The sequence below is a fragment of the Macrobrachium nipponense genome, chromosome 8 (assembly GCF_015104395.2).
Source record: "Macrobrachium nipponense isolate FS-2020 chromosome 8, ASM1510439v2, whole genome shotgun sequence".
Taxonomy (NCBI): Eukaryota; Metazoa; Arthropoda; class Malacostraca; order Decapoda; family Palaemonidae; genus Macrobrachium; species Macrobrachium nipponense.
Window position 1 is genome coordinate 106702119 of NC_087203.1, and position 22308 is coordinate 106724426.

Below are 22308 nucleotides of genomic sequence, written 5' to 3' on the forward strand. Positions count from 1 at the left end.
GGTATGATTTTCATTAGTATTATTTGATGGAAATTGTAAAGAGTGATCTTTACTGTTCCAGATGTTGGCTGTTTGATTGAGATTGAGGGTAATTGTGTATTTCCACTTGTGATGAGGTTAGTTTAATATCTTTTTTAAAATGTTCTCCTGGTGTAGTTGGAGTCTCTCTGGATTGATTGTAATTTTCAATATTTACTTTTTTTCCCTTAGGTGGGGTTCTTTCTAGAATTCTTTTCTTTTGCCAGTTCGATTATCATCATTATTTAATTCTTCTTCTATTGGAAGTTCTTTTCCATGGATAACTGAATCATCTATGTTGGTGGTGGTATTGGTTGTTGTAATATCACTTTTATTTTGGGTTTCAGTATTATTGGTATGAAATCCAGTTTCCATGTTTATACTATCTTGTTTGTCATTGTGCTGTTTGATGTCTTGATTTTTAGTCACATTTGAAAAGGTGGGGGTTTTGGATGGATTGTTAACGCCTCTTACTTTTAGCTCAAGTCTGGCTTCCATGACTGACATTCCTGTCCTATTTATTAACAACTGAAGTTCTGTGTTATATTGGTAAAATGAACACTCCTTAGATTTTGCGTGATGGGCTAGTCCACAATTAATACATTTTGATTGTTTACAGTTCCAATTTAGTGGTATGGTCATCTGATGCACAGACTGCACATATAGCTTTATTACGGCATCTTTTGTATGTGTGTCCATACCTTGAGCACTGTACATTGTAATGGTTTAGGAACAAAAGGACGAACTTCTCTATTTTGTTCAAGAATTTTTATTTTAAATGGTAAGTCTTGGCCTGTAAATTTTATTTTGGCAATGTTGATAATTTTTACTTTTATCTTTCCTACTTGAAATAGAGTATATTTCTAAATCGTGGATATTGTTATATCTCAATTTTAGGGAGTCTAGCAATAGTTGTTTTGAAGGAAGCTCCTGCTCGCTATTGGGTAGGATGACTGTACCCTGTACATAATTCAATGTTTCGTGGCTTGTAATTATTACCTTTATATTATTTATTTCTGTTATACTTAAAAAGGCAGTGGACTGCTTTTTATTGGTTACTTGGATAAGCCATTCATTGTCCTTGATGTGTCTGCATTCCATGTCTTGTGTTGGATATATGTTAAGTAATTTGTTTTCTAGCATCGCTGCTGAGATTTTGTTGTCAGCTTTGAGGACTAGAAATCTTGACCAATTATCTGGTCCAAAGAGGTCATCAAAATGTACCAATGTGGGATTAAGTCGGTAATTTTTGTTTCTTTTTGGTCCTTGTTTTATGTATGTTGCTTGTCTATTATGATTTTTATATTTTTCTGTATTTGCTGGGAGGATTATTTGTCTCTAATTCAGAATTATTGTTCATCATATATGGTCCATTGTTACGATATTGGAGTTTACCAATTTATGTTTGTTTGTTTCTTTTTTATTTATGCACTCTATTTGGTTTTCTGGTTCTGCTGCTTTACTTGGAACAGGGTGTTCCTTTGTATCTTTTATAGTACTTTCACTACTTGTGGCAGTACCTATTGAAATTCGGGAGTGACGTGCTAATGGTCATCAACTGTGCCGTAGTTTTTCCATCATGGGGGGCCCAGGGGTACTCAAATCATTTATTTCACAGTTCATAAATTTTGAGTTTTTACAAAAAAAAAAAAAAAAAAAAAAAAAAAAAAAAAAAAAAAAAAAATCTTGAAAAGATATCATTGGCCCTTCGCGAAGTTAAATCTTCTGCCAAAGGCACAAGTGAGAAAGGACTCCCAAATGTCCGCATCCCTACCCTACCCCAAAAGGGGATGGCATAACATGATTAGTATGGCCCAAGTGTAAGCAGAACCCGCTTGCTAGGACTAAGAGTATTATGTTAATACAATTATCCCCATCCTAATCACATTATGGGCAAACTGGATAGAATGCCGAGAGTTCTATTCCTAGAACCAGGCCCCCCTGGAATCCGTGGTCCAGCTCCACAGAATAGTTCCGCCTGAAAAACAGGTCCGAACATTGTCGGGTAGATGATGGATCTACCACAGTTCTCACTATTTAGCTTCGGATTTAACTCCACGTTAAGCCATGATATGTTTTCTCATTTATTTGCTTTTAAAAATTTTGGCAAAAAATGGAAAAGTCCACATAAGTTTACTCGAAAATATATAATGTCATATGGGACTCTTGGGTTCGAACCTGGGAAGAGATTCCTGAGGTTCGAGAGCCCCCTCACCACGTCAAGGTGGTCCCAAAATGAGGGGGCATATTTTATTATAAAAATGTCACTTTCGCTTAAGTAACTTTCCAGGTACATGTAATTACAAACTGAATTCACATTGCTGGGGCTGGAGGCTTCAGAGTTGGAGGAGATTTGATGTGCACTTACACGAACACCTTTCCACTGTACTAATTTTGACACCTGGGGGAAGCAGGTGAGATAACCCATGGGAAAACTCCGCTGGCCTCCCTTCGACCTCCGGTATGTCTTCTCCCAGGTTTAAGGGAGCAGAACAGGGACCTTCTTCTAGGAACACCAACGGGATGTGAAGCCACCTCCTCCACAGACACAACACTATCACTTTTCACATGAGCTGACACTTATTTAGAGAGCACTTTCTCTGAAGTACTTAACTCAGACATTGCACTTACAATTAAATGAAGCTTTTGACTGGACCTTGATTCGAGACTGGCAATGTGATCGGGTTTGGAAGGATTGGAGTCCAGAATAAGAGGGTATGGTAGAGAAGTCAGAGAAATGATATTGTTATTTTACAATAAAGTTTTGTACATACTTACCTGGCAGACGTATACTTAGCTTACGTCTCTGACGTCACGACAGAATCAAAAACTCGCCAGCAAACGCGACAGGTAGGTCAGGTGATCTACCTTACCCGCCCGCTGGGAAGCGGGTGTAAGAACCAACATACCTTTCTGCCAGATTTTTTCTCTCTTATACCTGTCTCCTGAGGGGAGGCTGGGCGGGCCATCAATCGTATATGTCTGCCAGGTAAGTATGTACAAAACTTTATTGTAAAATAACAATATCATTTTTGTACATGAACTTTCCTGTCAGACATATACTTAGCTGATTGACACCCTTGGTGGAGGGTACAAGACAGAAAATAACAAAGAAAAGGTAAACAACACCTGTTGTAGGATAAAAATAACCTTGGTTCTTACCTGTTTAGGCTGAAGACTTCATAGATACTGTCTATTAGTCTGCATAGCCATAAGAGCTACAGCGAGGGCGTGACCTACAGCTGAAAAGACTCTTTGGGTCTACTAACGGGACTTGACATCTGCTTACTTAGTAGAATCCAAGTCCGATCATGTCAATGGGGGTTCGCCCTCTTCTATGACAGAACCTGTCCACTACCAACGCAGGGAGCTTCAAACCAAATCCGATCACCTAACCAAACTAAAGTTATTAGTATTACGAAACGAAAAAAGATGCCTACCTGCATCATTTTTCATACAACCATATGAACTCAATTAGCAAAAACAAGGGAAAAAACTACTAAGGATATGTTCCAGCTCCCTGCCCCAGCACCGAATCCGCCGATACGTACGGGCCTAATGCGAAGCACTCGTCATACGTAATACTGACGTCTTTTAGGTAGTGGTTGGCGAATACTGAATTACATCTCCAGAATGTAGTTTTCATCAGATTCTGAAGCGACATATTCTTATTAAAGGCCAAGGAAGTGGCAATGGCTCTCACTTCATGAGCCTTGACTTTTAGGAGCTTGAAATGTTCTTCATTACAAGATCTATGTGCTTCTTTCACAAGACTTCTAATGAGAAAGACAGCGCATTTTTCGACAATGGTTTCTGCTGGGGTCCTTTACAGAGCACCATAGTCTGTCCTCAATGCCCTTAAGGGTTTTCTTCTTCTGAAGGTAGTATTTTAAACTCCTAACAGGGCAAAGAGTTCTTTCAGGTTCTTCCCCTACTATGGGGCAGATTAATCCACGAACCTCAAAGCTCCTTGGCCAAGGATTTGAGGGGTTCTCATTCTTTGCTAAAAACAAAGGAAGGAAGGAACAAACCACGGAATCTCCTTTGAAACCTACCCTTCCTTCTAGGGCATGAATCTCACTAACCCTTTTAGCGGATGCTAAAGCCATAGAAAGAGAGCTTTCCTCGTAAGATCTTTGAAGGAGGCTAAATGTGGTGGCTCAAACCTAGAGGACCTCAGGAAACGAAGAACCACGTCCAGATTCCAACTTGGAACTTCGTTCGAAGTTTTCTTGTAAGTTTCAAAAGATCTTAATAGATCATGCAGATCTTTGTTATTCGAAAGATCTAAATTCCTATGTCTGAACACAGCAGCCAGCATGCTCCGGTATCCTTTGATAGTAGATACTGCCAAACCGCATTTTTCTCTGAGGAAAACTAGGAAATCTGCTATCTGAGTCACAGAGGTACTGGAAGAGGAAAACTTCTGGTTCCTGCACCACCGGCGAAAGACGTCCCACTTCGACTGGTAGACTTTAAGGGTCGAAGGTCTTCTAGCTGAGGCGATAGCCTTAGCAGCTTTTGTCGAAAACCCCTTCGCTCTGACAAGACTTTTGACAGTCGAAAGCCAGTCAGATTGAGAGCGGGGAGGTTTCTGTGATACCTGTCGAAGTGGGGTTGTTTGAGCAAATCTTGTCTTTGTGGAAGTGCTCTTGGAAAGTCCACCAACCATTCCAGTACCTCTGTGAAACCAATCTTGGGCAGGCCAGAACGGAGCTACTAGTGTCATTCTTGTCATCTCCGAGATAGCAATTTCTTGAGGGTTTGTCCCAGTACTTTGAAGGGGGGAAAGACGTAGACATCTAGACCTGTCCAATTTAGGAGAAACGCATCCACTGATACTGCTCCTGGGTCTGAGATCGGGGAGCAGTAAAGTTCGATCCTTGCGTTCCTTGCTGTTGCAAAGAGGTCGATGTGAGGTCTGCCCCATCTTCTCCACAGGTCTTGGCATACCTCTGAGTGGAGGGTCCACTCGGAAGGCAGGAGTTGATTCTTCCTGCTCAGGAGATCGGCCCTGACGTTCCTTTCTCCCTGTACAAATCTGGTGAGAAGACTGATCTTCCTTGTTTGAGACCACAGCAGAAGATCCCTTGCTGTTTTGTACAGGGAGAAGGAGTGTGTCCCCCCCTGTTTTTTTGATGTACGCCAAGGCTGTTGTGTTGTCCGAATTGACCTGCACTACTGCATTTCGGACGTGGGGCTCGAAGGCTTTCAATGCCATCCAGACTGCCATCAACTCTTTCTTGTTGATGTGCCAGGACACCTTATCCCCCTTCCAGGTGCCTGACACTTCTCTTGTCCCGAGCGTCGCTCCCCAACCTGCTTCTGACGCGTCGGAAAACAACACATGGTTGGGGTTCGGCATGTAAAGAGACATTCCTTCCACAAAACGAAGTGGGTTGTTCCACCACCGAAGGTCTCTCTTGATTCCCCTTGAGATATTGAAGGAGAACTCCAGATCTAGGGAGAGACGCCTCCAGTTCTGGTATAGGAAGAACTGTAGAGGCCTGAGATGCAACCTTCCTAGAGAAACGAATTGCTCCAACGAGGAAAGTGTCCCCAGCAGACTCATCCACTCCCTCGCTGTGCATGCATCTTTCTCTAGGAAGGTCGTTATTTTCTCGTAGCAACAAGCTATCCTCTCTGGTGACAGAAAAGCCCGAAAAGCCAGAGAAGCTATCCGAATCCCCAGATAGATCCGCTCTTGACTGGGGATTAATTGAGACTTCTGGAAGTTCACCAGAAGTCCCAGAGAACTTGCCAATGTAAGGGTCTTTTGAAGGTCCTCCAGACATCTTTCTTGAGACTCTGCTCTGATTAGCCAGTCGTCGAGATAAAGCGACACCCTCACTCCCTCCAAATGTAGCCACTGCGCCACTTTTTTCATTAACCCCGTGAAAACTTGGGGATGCAGTAGACAGGCCGAAGCACAAGGCCTTGAATTGGAAGATGTTTCCTCCCATCATGAATCGTAGATACTTCCGTGAAGAAGGATGGATCGGCACATGAAAGTAAGCGTCCTGAAGGTCTAGAGACACCATCCAGTCCCCTGGACGAAGAGCCGCTAACGCTGAGGAAGTTGTCTCCATGGCGAACTTCCTCTTTTCCACAAAGACGTTCAGGGCGCTTACATCCAAAACCGGTCTCCATCCTCCTGAGTTCTTCGGAACTAGGAATAGTCTGTTGTAAAAACCCGCTCGGGATCTTTCACTAGTTCTATAGCCTCCTTCTCTAGCATGAGATCTACTGCTAGAGAAAGGGCTTGATTCATGATGGGGTCCTTGTACTTGGCCACCAACTCCCTCGGAGTTGTCGTCAATGGTGGTCTTGACGAGAAGGGAATGAGGTATCCTTTGCTGACAATTGATAGGGACCAATTGTCTGCCCCTTTGTGGGCCCAGACGTCGGCAAATTTCAGTAGTCTGGCACCCACTGATGTCTGGAGTCCTTGATCGCTATTTCTTCCCTCTGACTGACCTAGAGAAGGTTTTACCTCTCTTAAAAGGTCTAGTTCCTCTGGTTGAAGAACCTCTGACAGCAGGTCCTCCTCGAAAGGGCACCTGCCTCAGAGGAGTCTCTTTCTTGGCGTTGGGTTGGAAGACAGAGCGAGGTTTCCTGGCCGCCTGGGCTAACATGCCCTGAGTAGCCTTAGCTGAAAGGGCACTCGAGACATCTTGAATAATTTTCTTGGGGAACAGAAGAGGAGAGAGTTGAGCATACATAAGAGAGGCCCTTTGTGCATGTGAAACTGCCTTAGTGAGAAACGAACAGTAGACAGACCGCTTCTTAATAACTCCAGCTCCAAACAGTGAGGAGACTTCACTCGATCCGTCTCTCACTGCTTTGTCCATGCAAGTGAGGACGCAGTTAAGATCTTCAGGAGACAGTGAATCAGGGGTCTGGGTCTTATTAGCCAGAACTCCTAAAGACCAATCAAGGAAGTTGAAAACTTCCAGGACTCGGAACATTCCCTTCAGTAGGTGGTCAAGTTCGTTCATCCCCCACGTCGTCTTGGCAGACAAGAGGGCGGAACGACGAGCAGAATCCACCAATGAAGAGAAGTCCGAGTCCGCAGACGAAGGGAGAGCGAGGCCTAAAGGTTCGCCCGATTCGTACCAGAATCCCAATCTGCCAGTCAGTTTAGACGGAGGGAAAGAAAAAACAGTCTTCCCTTTCTCTTCCTTAGAAAGGAGCCATTCCCAAAACCTCTAAGCGCCTTCTTCATGGAAAACAGTAGGTTTCATCCTACAGAAGACGAAAACCTTCGACGTCTTCGAAGTGGAGAATAAAGAAAGAGGAGAAGGAGGAGCCACAGGAGAAAGGATATCTCTGAACTCTTGCAGGAGCAAATCTGTCAACCTCTTATAGGAGGAAACAGAGGAGTCTTTTGGTCCTTCTTCTGAGGGATCCTGTTCTTCCTGAGCTGAAGAACCCTCATGATCCTTAGAGGCGCGACTATCCTTATAAGAGTCTCTAGAGGAAGTAAGACGTTTACGTCTTGGAGACAAAGCTTCAGAAACGTGCCTACTTGCAACATCCTTCTTGTCTGGAGGAGTGCGTTTTCCAGATTCTTGGAGCCTAACAGGAGTAAGGCAGCTGTCAGGAGCAGAGCGCCTGTTTGAAGAAGAACTTCTATCAGGCTCTTGGCGCCTATCCAAAGGAGAGCGGCTACCAGGCGAACAGCGCCTGCCATACGAGAAGCGGCTACCAGGCTCTTGGCGCCTGAACCGAGGAGAGAGGATCTCTGGCGACGAGCGCCTACTAGGTGAGCGCCTACAAGGGGAGAAGCGCCTGCTAGGATCTCGGCGCCTGACTCGAGGAGAGTGAAAGTCAGGAGAAGAGCGCCTGCCAGGAGAAACGCGCCTAACAAGCTCTTGACGCCTGTCCAGCGAAGAGCGCCTGTCCGATTTAGGGCGCTTGTCAACAGGAGAGTGGAGGCGAGACGAAGGAGCGGATACGAGGCGAGTAGCGCCTACTAGGCTCTTGGTGCCTATCAAGGGGAGCGATCCTGTCTCGAGAAGAGCGTCTGTAGGGTGAAGATCTCCTACAAGCAGTCTGCTCCTTGTCCGAAGGAGAAACAAAGACATCCTGTCTGTCAGGCGAATGGCGCTTGGACGCAGATGGGATCTTGTCCGAAGCAGAAAGTCTCCTGCGAGAATCCGAACGCACAGGTGAGCGGGCCGCTTCCGTCGAATAGCAAGAGTCAGGAGAGGGGAGCCTGGACTTCTTTACAGGAAGGGAAACGTCCTTCCTACGACGAGACGACACGCAAAGAGAGCCAGCCAGAGCCGAAATCTGCGCCTGAAGGTTAGCCAACACCCTTGCAGGAGAATTCACAAACTCTTGAACAGGTGACGAGGCTCGATCTCTGCTCGGGAACGATACTCCGGAGATCTCTTACGTTTCTTCGCTTCCACCTCAGGCTCTTCCGAAAAAACTTCAGGGCTGGATGGACGGGCGCAGGGAGCGTTCCAGGCTCTCTTCGAAGGGCGTGAGGCTTCCGAAGAGCTCCATCCTCGTTTAGGAGAAGGCGAAGACGAGAAGCATTGGCGCAATATTTCTCTCTTGGAGCGATCCAAGGTAGCCTGGGAACGATCAACAGGAGCTACCGAGGGGACGCCTGACCGGTGGGGATGCTCCCTAACCTTCCTGCGGCTTTCGACTTTCCTCCTCCACTGGGACTGGGAGTCTGGAAGAGGTCTAGGCCTGGAAGCATTAGGGAGCCGATCAGACGCACCCTCCACTGCAATGGGTTCACTGCACAAATCACTATTGGAATCACTCTTACCTTCTAATTGTTTAATTTTCCTCTCCATACTGCGAATGGTGGCTTTCATGGAGGCCACTTCCGAAGGCGCATCTTCGGCTTCGGTGCAGGGAGCAGGAGCTGAAACTGACAAAGGAGCTACTTCTAAAATAGGATTATCTATATCCAACTCGCTAATACGAGATCTACTACTGCTCCTAGAAGAAGCTTTCCTAACTTTATCCTTTTCAAGCTTCCTCAAGTAGGAAGACAAAGACTTCCATTCATCCTCATTCAGCTTTTCACATTCATTACAAGGATTATTAAAGGTGCATTCATTCCCTCTACACTTCAAACATACTGTGTGAGGGTCTACCGCAGCTTTCGGTAGCCTCACCTTACACTCAGTCATACAACAAACTCTAAACATAGCAGTTTTCTTAGTATCAACATCAGACACCATGAATCCAAGAAAAATCCAAAGAAAAGTCAAATAACTGTCCACAAATCGCGAATGCCAGGCCAAAAGATCGGGTACTTCACCAAAAGTCCGTAGAAACAATCCAGGGCAAAAACGAGAAAAGAATCCAACTGTCAAGAGGTACCGACAACAGGTGTGGTCGACACCGACGACAGAAAAAATCTGGCAAGAAAGGTATGTAAGTTCTTACACCCGCTTCCCAGCAGCAGGTAAGGTAGATCACCTGACCTACCTGTCGCGTTTGCCGCGAGTTTTGAATTCTGTCGTGACGTCAGAGACGTAAGCTAAGTATATGTCTGACAGGAAAGTTCATGTACAAAACTAAGAATTGGAGAAACAGCAATAACTGATGATGAAGGGACAGTACTTTCCTCTATGTATTAGCCTAGCCGAATGAGGGTTAGCCATCCCTTCTGTTCTAAGGCTGTTTCCTCTTACTCTCCCTTTCAAGCTTAAACAAATAAGATTTTAAAGCTTTCCACTTCTTCTCATTCCAGTCTTGACATTCAACACAGGTATTCTCAATATCACAATCCTGTCCCCTACATCTGGTAAATTTAATATGAGAGTCGGCTGACAACTTAACTAACATCCTTCACTACAAAACCGAGCACTGGAAGAACTAGCACCTGACATTATGCAAAGTAACACTTGACTAAGTAACTAACAAAACAAAGGCTGCAGGAACGAACGATGTTGGTTGGACGCTGGCAGAAAAACTACTGTAATGATAGCTATAAGAAATAATAGTAGAAAGGGTAGCATAAAAACAGAGAGAGAGAGAGAGAATATTCAAAGTACAGTGAAAATAACGAGACAGAGAGAGAATTGAGCTTTGGTGTGTGAGTCAGAATTCGATCAACAAGCCTAGACATAACAAAACCTTAGTCACAGGAAGTTGGACCATAACACCATCGCAATTAAAATCTTAAGACCGTCATAAAATCTTTGACCAGTGACCTTGCACCCAACTTACTCAGCTTCTAGCAGGAATGCAGCTCTGCCTCCCAAAGTGGTATTAACATGTTAAATTATCGAGTCCGTCTGGAAAAGGAGGAATTAACATGTTAACCCCACCTAAAAGGGGATGGGGAAAAGATAAGGAAACACCACTCCACGAATCAAGAATCCAGTTGGGCGGAGAACCAGATCCTGCACCACCTAAGGAGGTGGAGCCGAATTCAAACCAAGAGTGGCTCAATTTGAGACCAACAGAAGAAGCCAGAGAGGACCGGAAGCAGTCGTTTAGTACAGAAGCAGAAATATTGCCAGGGTCCGACAATAGATTTATAAGTTTTGTAGTTGTACTTGTAACTCTAATTCTTTGCACAATAAAGAAAGAAACTCTGCCGTTCATCTTATTCAAACTTCTCCTGAGAGACTAAGACTACAAAGATTACTAATCCAGAACTAACATTAAAAAGCATAAAGTTGAAAAACCAGACTGCAGAAGCATTATCTAGAAGAAGCAGGTAAGCATTCATAGCTCGAACACTCTACCTTACAAAAATGCACCACATAAAATTGGTGCACCACTAAACACTACCAAGCTCTCTGCCGTATCACACCATGAAAGTGGATGGGGTTTAGGTCACCAACACTAAGCAGTTGAATAGCTATTGTGAATCCTTGTATCTCTATTGAACTTCTCCAATATGACCAATGAAAAAAAATATTAGGTCCTTTCTAAATCTGATGTATCTGGATAGGGGAGGTACTTTGACATTCTTACTATGTTAGCTCCCATAACTGGTTCCTGTGGCTGCCTCTAGGTTCCTCGGAATCATGATTGAGACTTCTCAAACCCTGTCTGGATTGTGAATCCAGCCCTCCCTCATCCCTTTCTTGGAGTTTTTATGGTTCTGCCTTTACTTTTCATGTACTAGTCCCTTTGGTCTCTTCTTACTGAGCTGTCCAAATTTCTTCAACTTTATTGTGCTTCAATTTTCACCCCAAATTTCAGAACAAATTTCTTGGGTAAGCTCTACGTGTGTTCACAAATGTGACCTAACGATTTCATCAAACTAATTTATACAAAACTTTAAATTAATTAAAATCTTAATCAAATAAATGAAGATGAGGGTTGATAAAGAGCAGTTGATATGAACTTCTACAAATGAAACTAAAAAAAACTGTCAAGTTTTCAAAAGATAGACAGAGACGACAGCCCCCTTGCTTAGGGAGCTCTCACCTAGCGTCTTGGTAACATCTGCCTTATTCCAACCACATTTCAGAATTATTTTGCCATCCTACCATGCATAAGTAGAAAGTAAAAGGCTTGCAATTTTCATGAACATGTCTAGTATGCAGGAAAAGCTTTGTGACAACTTACAATCAACAAATACAACTTTTCCAGTATTGATAATGTCACTTTAGCTCCACAGGAAGTTACTTTACTGCTATTTTTTGCAAATAACTTTAAAAATTATCTTAAAGAGTTAAAAAAAATTACATTATAAGAATAAATTACCTAGCATATCTGAAGTCTGAAATGGCTGTACAAAGCATGATCCTTTAGATTTCAATGGTAAAATAGTTAACCAATGCTATCTACAACATCAGAAGCCAGGACTACAATAGCGAGATACTGAATTTACACAATTATATGTTTACTAGGAACATAAATTATATACCTGTACATACTTTTCAAACCTGTTGACTCCTCTTTTGCGTACCAAGGCTATTTGTCCTTCATCTGTATCTGGATCAGCTTCATCTGACCCTGATGATGATTCATTCCTGAGAAGATTTAGAGGATTAGATTTAAAGGATAAATACTGAATAAGTCAGAATCAAAGCATACCATAGAATAACATTAGAAATGCAACCTAAGATAGTTGTGAGACAGTGCAACAGGTTGGCCAGCACTTTCCTGCCATGTCTTCAACATTCAGCTGAAGCTGATACCCATTTACAAGTGGATGTCTGTTATGAATACACATACCTCAAAACTTCTTTCTTCATATATAACAGTAAAACTTAAAAAAAGGTCACTTAAAAATACTGACAAATACTGAAGCAAGAATAAATATTTCCTCTTCATTACTTTTTATCTTCCTGATATTTTGGAAACAGTTTTTATCAGCTCTAATACAATCAACCTTCAGATCTTAATCTTTTTGGGGATAAGATGTGAAAAAAATTCCCTTCATCCTCTTCTGTCTTGAGTGTGGTAATTTTAATCTTACAAAAGGTTTTACTTTGTTTCTCTTTTCACTAACTCTCCATCAAATAAAATATGATATTGTTATGATACAATAAAGTTTTATACATACTTACCTGGCAGATATATACATAGCTATAGACTCCGTCTTCCCGACAGAAATTCGAATTTCTACAGGTAGGTCAGGTGATCTACCTGCCTGCCACTGGGTGGCAGGAATAGGAACCATTCCCGTTTTCTATCAGATTTTCTCTTCCACTTGTCTCCTGAGGGGAGGTTGGGTGGGCGATTAATTGTATATATCTGCCAGGTAAGTATGTATAAAACTTTATTGTATCATAACAATATCATTTTTATACATTCAACTTACCTGTCAGATATATACATAGCTGATTCACACCATTGGAGGAGGGTAAGAGACAGCTAATTACTGAATAGACCGGTAAACAACATACGTTGTAGGTAATAAATAAATAAAACCTTGGTTCCTATGTGTTTAGACGAAGGGTTGACTTCCTAGCTATTGCTAAGAGTCTGCTTCGTCTCAAGAGCCTCAGCGAGGATGTGACCTATTGCTAAGAGTTCTTGTTAGATCTGTCAATGGGGTCTTATCCACTTACTCGACAGAATCTAATGGTCTTTTGTTAATGGGGTCTTATCCACTTACATGACAATACACCTATGCCTAGTGGCATAATTAAGGAGCAAAAACTCCTTTCAAACAACCCAAAGAAAAAACACTATGTTAAAATAAAATTTAACTCACTAGTTAAGGATCAGTGTCGGCTCCCTATCCCAGCAACGTATCCGTAGAAACGTATAACCAAGAGAGATGGATCTCTCGTAGGTCAACTTGACCTCCTTCGTGTAATGGGAGGTCAACACAGAGTTGCATCTCCCGTAAGTGACAGCTAATATGTCCTCATGACATATTGTTAGGAAAGAATAAGAATTCATAAAAGCTTGCACTCCATGCGCTTTTAATTCTCAGCTGTGTGAAGGAATCATCAAGTTACTCACAAAGTGCTTTAGCGATCACACTTGTTTCAAAGAAGACCAGGGCTTTCTTTGAAATGGATCTGTTCTGGATGAAGCCTAGAGCCTGCTGGCGCCTCGCGCCTGGCTGGCGCCTCTCGCCTGGCTGGCGCCTCTCGCCTGGTTGGCGCCTTGCGCCTGCCTGGCGCCTCGCACCTGCCTGTCCCTCGCGCCTAGCTGGCGCCTCGCGTCTGCCTGGCGTCTCGAGCCTGCCTGGCGCCTGACGCCTGGTTGGCACCTAGCGCCTATAAGGCGCTTTTCGCCTGACTCCAGGCTGGCGCCTCACGCCTGGAAGGAGCTTCGCGCCTGGCTCCAGACTGGCTCTTTTTGGCGCCTGGAGCCTGGCTGGCTCCTCCCCACTTGCTGGAGCTTCGAGCTTGGTAGAGTCTCGAGGATGTCTGGCGATGTCCATATCGGACGCTCTTATCTGTCCAATTTGTTCGCCTCTAGCGCATCTGCGCTAGGTTGGAGACCCGCTCTTTCTTCTCATCAGACAATGACAGTGTTCCTTGGAACTGTCTGCCTCTGGCGTTTTTTACGCCTGTTTTGTCATTTGGCGCTACATTGTCCGAAAGTCCTGAACATCCACAATAGTTTATCAGGAGACTGGAGAAGGGTGGAAGAAATTCTTCCACTTTGAGCTTTTGGCCTCTCCGGCAAGGGGAGGAGATTTTAGTCAGCTACATCCATTAGACGATAGGATATCTAACAGTATGAGAGATAAGAGTCTTCCTCCGAGGAGGATCCTTCTTGAGTACTTCCGTTGCTAACAAGATCTCTTCTTACATGTTGATGAGGTTCCTCGTTGCAGAATCTTCCCTATCCTTGTCCGAAGGAAGGGAAGGAGCCTGGAAGTCGACGGAGACTCCGAGCTGAAATTGGGAGGACTCCTGATTTCTAGCTCTTTATTGTATCCCTCTGAATACCTTCTAGGAAGCATTTCAAGCCCTCATCGCATCCCAAAGACTCTGTAGGCAAATGTTTAAACCATTATCTGTATATGAAAACGTAAGTACCCTGCCTGGACAACGGAACCTCTATCTGAAAGCGTTGAGTCAGGAATAGAGGGTTTTAGTTCTTTTACCAGACATACTATGCTGGCAAGAACCTATAGCCGAGTATCCATAGAATCTGATGCGAGATTCCAATGCACAAAAAAATTTACTTGTCCTTCTGGTCGTTTAGGACCAAGAGAAACAAGAATTACCTCATAAAATTTCTCAAAGAAGTTTAACGAGGAGCAGTTCCATCTTGTCGGAACACAGAATCTGAGGTCCAAAAAAAAAAAGGATCCCATTCCCTCTATTATTTGAAAGAGCCTCAAGTCAAATAATGAGAAACGGTTTGCTGCAAATATCTATAGAAGAGGATGATTTATAATCCCCTTAATAGTAATGAACTAGGAGAAGGAGGGGTGTGCAGGACTCAAGAGACTCTCCGAATTCATGCAATAAAAGGGTGCTAAGGTCTTGTAATCTGAAAGACCTGCACCGTCATAGACTTCCTATTCTGATATATCTTTGTCCCATAATGTTGGGAGAAGAATGAGTCACCTGAGGAGAGTGCCTCTCTTCACAAGGTGAAGGGCTTTAAGCAGTAACAGCCCCATCCTGACAAGGTTACGTTCGCATGTGCGACATCTTGAGTACCTGGCAGGTGAAGGCTGATCCTGCAAAAAATGTCTCTCCAAATCAAACCATCCTGACAGAGATGAAGACGCTTATGCGACCACTAGAGTCCCTGTCATGAGAAGTTTGTTCTTGCTAGAAACTTCCCACAATCTCAGTCCATCCTGACACGGGCAACAGCCGCCTGTGCGACAACTTGTGTTCCTGTCAGGAAACAACTGATCTTGTGACAAATCTCAAAGAGGAGACTCTTTGTGAATTCTATCTCCAAACACGAAGAAGCTGGAGATCCTGGAGCCTGGCGCCTGGTTAGAGCCTTGTCCGTGTTAATCCAATTGATATCCTACTCATGTCGTATTGGGGTATCGTATAAGATCCCGAAGATCTTAATTCTCTGCTATCTCTAATTCTCCTTGTAGAGACAGAGTATAGGCTTTTACTGCGTTATTGATAGCAGATATATACAAAGGTGATTCTTCCCTCTGAAAGGGAAGAAAAACCTCCCATGTGGTTCACAGAGGTATCGGAAGAGGACAGTTTCCCCATTCCATCTAGCACAATCTGCAGCAATTCTATGTCTTTACCATGACTCTTGTCTTTTACCTTGAAAAGCTCCTTTCATTCATGTCTACTTCTGGTCAGTCTGCACGCAGACCGACTCAGAGTGGAGAGGTTTTTCAGGTCTATTTATAATAGATTCTGATAGAATATCCAGACTCTCTTGGAAAAGCCTTACGAAACATGCAGTGAGAAGAACGTGACTTCTGTGACTCCAACCTCTCTAAGGCCAAAATGAGCATAAAGTATCATCCTCTCTTCCTTTGACGCCCTTTATCTTAAAATCTGTTAAGAATTTATAGGGGTTTTAGAAAAAGACTAAAGTTTATTCCCCTTTCTTTAAACTAAAGATGGCGTATATTGCTACTTCTCTGGGATCGAGAATAAGGAAGCAATCTATAGGAAGCCTGTTCTTCTTCCACCTTGCGAAGAGATCTATGAAAAAAGACTTCTCGCCGGTTTTTTACAACTCTTTCCAATAAATGTTAGACATACATTAACAGTTATTATCGTCAATCGAGAAGGTTCTCACGGACGTGCAACATCTTGCAGCGAACCTCTTAAGGATCGTTACGTTCCGTGTCTGTTTTCCAAATAGGTTCTCTTTTTTCAACGCGAACATGGGCGAAAAAAGAGATTCTCGATGCTCCTTGCGATATGAGAGAGCTGTGGAATTGGCCTAAGTGATTAAAATAAATCATTTCATCCTTCCTTGGGATCGACCCCTTTCCGATTAGACGGGGAACGAAATCAGGAACGAAACTTGCCGTTACTGAGCCTCCTATCCCCATGCAGTGAAGTTCTTCTTGTCGGTAGTGGATAGGACACCGACACTCCATGGTGGGTGTCGATGGTATGAGTACTGGGGCAAGCCGTTAGGACGAAGAAAAGATTGAATTGGAACAACCGAACTAAGTCCACAGCGAAGTTCGTAACTGACTCGGGCGCTCTGACAGCTGCAGACTGACTGCGTTCGGTAGGAGGCAAGTTGTCCAAGCATCCGAGCAAGTCACATGACGTTCGCCCTAAAAGGGTTATGCCAAGAGACTAAACAAATTAATTTGTTCGTCACCGATGCCAGACGGCGAGGTGATGATTCTCTTAAGGCATGTGCCCAACAGGCGAAAGTCAATTGCCTTCTAGAGACTGAGGTCCCTGATGGCAAGACATCTCATAGTATAGTTGCATCTCAGCTAAGGAGAAACAAAACTATGTGTCGTTGAAGACAGAAAATGCAACCTACGTCTTCACAGCTGAATCGAGAGAAGGATTCTCAAGATTCTGAACTTGTGTTTATAAAGACTGAGAACGCTAACCGCTATTTCATTGCTGTCCGGTGAGTGTCGTAGTTGCAATGAAAGCGGAGCGCTTTTCAGTAATGAAGACGCAGCGAATTACTGCCTGAAGAACTGCTTCTCATGGGCTGAACATTTGGAAGTAGAGCTGTCAGGTCGGAGAGTAGGCAATGTCTTCTGACACATCTGTTAATTCGGGGTGAACAATGAACAATTGCACACCTACGAATACGAGATATTTGAAGACAAACTCAGATGTCTGCAAAAATCATTCGCATTATCGCAGTGCGATGCAGCGGGAGCACTAGTACAGACTTCTGTTACCGTGCGGTAAACAGAAAGATGAAAGAGTCCAAGAGATATCTCTGTTGAAAATTCTTGCAATGTCGAAGGCGATGAAATCGAGCGTCACAGCAGTAGAAGGTCCTTCATGTTTGCGAGAATCCCCGTTAATCAGAGACCTAAGTCCATGATTGTTGGGCAGAGATACGGTTCGGTAGTCGATCAAAGCAGGGAAGAGAGAGACATAACAGACCGTGCATCTCGGAGACCCAGCTGATACTGAGCTGCTATCAGGCAGTTCAATACGCAGTAGCTCTCGCTGACTCGTCATCCTGAGTTGCCAGGTAATCCATTCCACGAAGGAATTGCATTCGGCTAGAACCATCGAGCATAAAAAATATGAGCGAGCAATTATATTTAAACGAAATGGATTTCGGTAAATACAGAAGCTGATTTGGTGTTGTTGCGACAATACCAAGTATCTAAAATCGAAACTGGTAACTGCTGGGAGGTTGCAGGCAGCCCCGAGTTGCAGTTCATGCTGTCAAAGAGGCTACTGGACTATTAGGTTAATAACTCGCTAAAACGAGAAATATCTTGGATGGCACTTCTGGCGCAATTTGCGCTAGGCTGGCGCTTCTGGTGGCGCAATGCGCCAGGCTGGCGCTTCTGGCGCAATGCGCCAGGCGGCGCTTTTGAGCCAGCCTGACTCTTCTGGTATTCCACCTTGTGAGGTGGCGCCAGGTGCCCGTCTTGGCGCCTGGCTGGAGCCAGTCACCTAAATTGCTTGTAATTCTTTTTAGATATGTGCCAGAACATCTGTGCCTATATGGTACCCGGCATCCTTTCGTATGTTAATTCCATTCTTAGTATGAAAAAACTTTAAATAGAACGTAGTATAGTCCATTCGGAAACAACTTCTGCCACGAAGAGAATGTTTCCCATCAGACTCATCTCTCTTCTCCTGAGCAATCTGCGTACTCTAATAAGGTTTATTATGCTTTCTTCATGCGCTTCTCAAAAGCATGAGAACATTACATAATATCGTGCACTGCCGTATTATAATCCTCTATAATACTGTTACATCGAGGTAAACAGCATTAATCTAGGAAACCTTTGTAAGAATAGTAGGATTCAGATGTCCGCCATAGAGTTAACTTCGGTATGTGCATATGACTTGACCATACCGTAGTCTTAAAGTGAATTCTCTATTACATTCTTTCCTAGCTGAAGCAGAGAGAGAATGGAAAATTTTCTATCATCATTCTTTTCTTTAATAAAACAAATTAGTGTTAGACGTAGTAGATCCTAATGAGAAGCAAGGATCGAAGAGAATCACAAGGTTCCTATCCTTGGACATAAGGCCATAACCTACATCTGTTTAAGTCAACCGGAAGGGACTATTGATCGTAAGGAAAACTTTCTTTCCAGTTACTCATACCCATGACGAGATTTATCTTGCATATTACGAGAATCTTCGTCGAAGTTCTTCTCTCTAGAGGGTATGTAGGTATAATAATAAGGGAGAAACACTGTTTTAGGATGCCTTTCCAATGGCTATCCTTGGCAGTCTGGGACGCTCTAGAGAACCTGCCGAGGGGACGCCTGACCGATGGGGATTCTCTGAAACCTTCTTACGGCTTTCGACATTCCTTCTCCTCTGGGCTTGGGAGCTTGAAAGAGGTCTAGGCCTGGGAGCGAGACAGAGCCGATAAGACGCACCCTCCACTGCAATGGGGAACACTGTAATCACTTCTTACCTTTCAATAGCTCGCATTTTGAGCTACATCCCTTGTCTCCAAATTGCAATTATGAATTTGAAGTTTCTGTGAAGTAAGAAGGTGATGAGGATGCAACACTACTAGTACTGTTAATAGTACTCTAACTGCTCGTTAGTATGAGTATCCAAAAAACTTCTAAAGGAAGCGTATCTAGTTACATGCTTTACTGATTCCCTAAAGTAGGAAGTCAGTTTTATTTCCTCAATCAATTCTAACACTTATCACACGTATTAATGAATAAATATTAATATTTCCCTTTCTTGCAAACTATGTGAGTGTCTACCGACAATTTCGGTAGTTACACGTTATATATTCTTCGCAATTTTTCGAAGCTAAATTCATTAAAAAGTTAATAAAAGCGTATGCCGAGCCAAAGACCCAGTACTTCCCTGCAAAAAGACAGCCCAGAAGATCGATGGTGATGAAACACGAAAATCAAGTCAGGAGGTACCGCAAAAGTATGTTTACAATACGGCCAACAGAGCTGATAGAAAACGGGAATGGTTCCTATTCCTGCCACCCAGCGGCAGGCAGGTAGATCACCTGACCTACCTGTAGCGCGTGCCGCGAAATTCGAATTTCTGTCGGGAAGATGGAGTCTATAGCTATGTATATATCTGACAGGTAAGTTGAATGTATAAAAACCTAAGTTTATCAGATTAAAAAAACACAAACAGGTTTATAGCCTCCATATACAAAACAGGAAAATATGTGAATTAAAGTACCACCCAGATGCATTTTTCAGTTTATGCCAAGATACACAACAGCATCTGACATAGCAATGAGTCTCTCTCTCTCTCTCTCTCTCTCTCTCTCTCTCTTCTCTTCTCTCTCTCTCTCTCTCTCTATCTCTCTCTCTCTCTAAGATCACAGCTATAGTGATGTGATACTCCAAATTACAGTATAGTATTAACTTAATTTATACTTAAAATCCTTACTCTTCAGCTTTCATAAAATTTCCAAGGTCATTGCCCGAGGAAAAGTATTCCCCTGTCCCAGTTATAACAGTTATGACTGTTTGTGGATCAACTTCAGCCTCAAGCAATGCTTTCATGAAGCTGCTGTACATCTGAAACCAAGGAAAAGTTGAATTAATTATACATTCAGCCGAATTAAACAGTATGTACAATTTACACAAAGTTGGTTTTCCTGTTTTTGACCTCAACTATGCTTCACGAAATGCACAAGACTATGTTGATAAATGGTTTAAAGTTGAATAAGAAACCAAAGGCAAGAAAACCCTCATTTTAATTACCTATGTACTCTAGTCATTTGTTTTTCCATTTGCAGCAAACAGATGTGTGCCTATCGAGGGTAACCCAAGTATCTATAAAACAAACCCAAATTTTTTAAAAAACAAAACTGATTTTTCATGTAAACCCACTACTCTTCTACATACTCCACTTTTATGGTCTGCAAATGGCTCCCAATCTCTGCAGTCTTTTTGCCTCACAGACAGAAGAGCAGCAGTTTAGCTTAGATCCAAAGGTACAGAGCAGTCACCTGCCTCCTCCTATCAAATAGGTCCCCAAGACTCACAAACTGACATATTTGAAAGATACACTCATTCCTGGCCTCTACAAACTGAATACACAAAATGAGGATCAATCATCATGAGCAACATGAACCTAACACACATTCATTCACATACTTAACAGCCTTGTTAATCATTCCCTCCAGGACAAGAATTTTCAGGCAACCTCATTCCAATTAGTCAGATTAAGCATAAAAACAAACAAGCCTACAGCATTAACCAATTCTCAGCTTAATCCTAGTTGTGGTCATTATTCTAAATAAGCCTCCTCCAGCTGTTTCTTCTTGAAAGACTCACAACATAATTGGCTTTGGCAGGTGTTTTCCAACATAAGCCCTTCCCAACTTCAACCCTCCTAGGCTTCTTCAAATCAATGACATTACCTTGCATTTATTCAAAGACCCAGAAGTCTGGCAGTCGAACATCACACATTATGGAGGAATTATGGAGTTCCATTTGACAACGTCTTGTGTGTGTGTGTGTGTGTGTGTGTGAGAGAGAGAGAGAGAGAGAGAGAGAGAGAGAGAGAGAGAGAGAGAGAGAGAGAGAGAGAGAGAGAGAGAGTAATAGGTGGTTGGATGGTTAACGATTGGATTGGCTGTTGGTGGGTTCTGGTTGTCTGCTGTTAGAGATCAGAGTTCTGTGTTTTGAATGAGAGTTTTCAGTCAGTCTTTGGTGAGAGCTGGTGACAGTTGGTAGTGTTGACAGCAGTTATTGGAGGAATTGAAAGTCAGTTGAGTTTGTTCCGATACGTAATACAAACCTTCGGTCCTTTAACAATAGGAATATACTTTCGGCGTAGCTGGAATTACGGCTGTTGAATCTTGAACAAGGTGGTTAGGCAGTAACCACCGTGGGGCAGGCTAGCCTGCCCAGATGTAAACACTCCACTTTACTTTCGGCCATCTTCCGATGAAGACGTGTTTGTGAGCTCCGGCTGACTGGTCATTGATCTTTTATCCCGGTGGGATTCTTAATACTAAAAACAAAGGATTGTCCTTGGTTTTTCAATTAATATACAAACCCACTTTTTGTGATAGCCTTTGTAACTGCCCCTCTACTTGTGTTAAGAGCTGGCGGCTAAGTATGCCAACATATTTACATTCTTTCGCCCTTTAACACTGGCTCAGACCTGCATGAGGACGAGATATGTATTTATCTTGAGGATGAGACAAGTATTTAACGTAAGTGATATTGATCCTGTAACGGGACATGTATTCATCTGGAAATTACGCTTACGCTTGGGAATTACCAAGGGAACTTCAAAGGTTTGTCCGTGTTTTGTTGTTATGGTAATTCTCTTCTCCTTCTTCCTTTCACTTACTATCGGAAGAAGGTAGAAGGATGGGCATGCAGTGCTGATGTTGGGGGATCTCCTCTCACTTCTGAGGGCGGCGCCCTTGGATGTGTGAGGAGTATCCTCATTTACTTTAATATTTTTTTCCTTATTTTACAGACTAGTGGTGATTGTGTCTTCAGCAGTATTGGTTGGATGCTCTTCGTGTTGGTTATCCTAACCTTGGAATTGTACCTATGACTCGTAGCATGTTCCGTACCGATCCTCGAGTGTGTGTACTGATCCCCTGCTGATAATCATTTTCATTACCACTACTACCCGGGAGTTATGTCCCTGGACGAAGCTGTCACGCTGCCCTGTGAGGTTATCTACTCCTGATGGTAGAAGTCTGGCAGAAGAAGAAACCGAAGAGGAAGAGAGCTCGTCAAGTGTCATCATCCTTCTCTTCGAGATCTTCATATCTTCATGCCTCCCCCCTTCAACTTTTAAG

At 43.2% G+C, this 22308-nt stretch overlaps 1 protein-coding gene across 2 annotated transcripts in view; it reads right to left on the reverse strand.

Moving 5' to 3' along the window:
• Nucleotides 1-22308, reverse strand: part of LOC135222947 (enoyl-CoA delta isomerase 2-like) — a 103185-nt gene that overhangs the window by 36963 nt on the left and 43914 nt on the right. For both annotated transcript variants that reach the window (XM_064261399.1, XM_064261398.1), the window contains exons 4-5: nt 19926-20056; nt 11889-11984 (exon numbers count right to left, since the gene is read on the reverse strand). In XM_064261399.1, coding sequence (XP_064117469.1) covers nt 11889-11984; nt 19926-20056 — 227 coding nt within the window. The remainder of the gene's footprint in view (nt 1-11888; nt 11985-19925; nt 20057-22308) is intronic.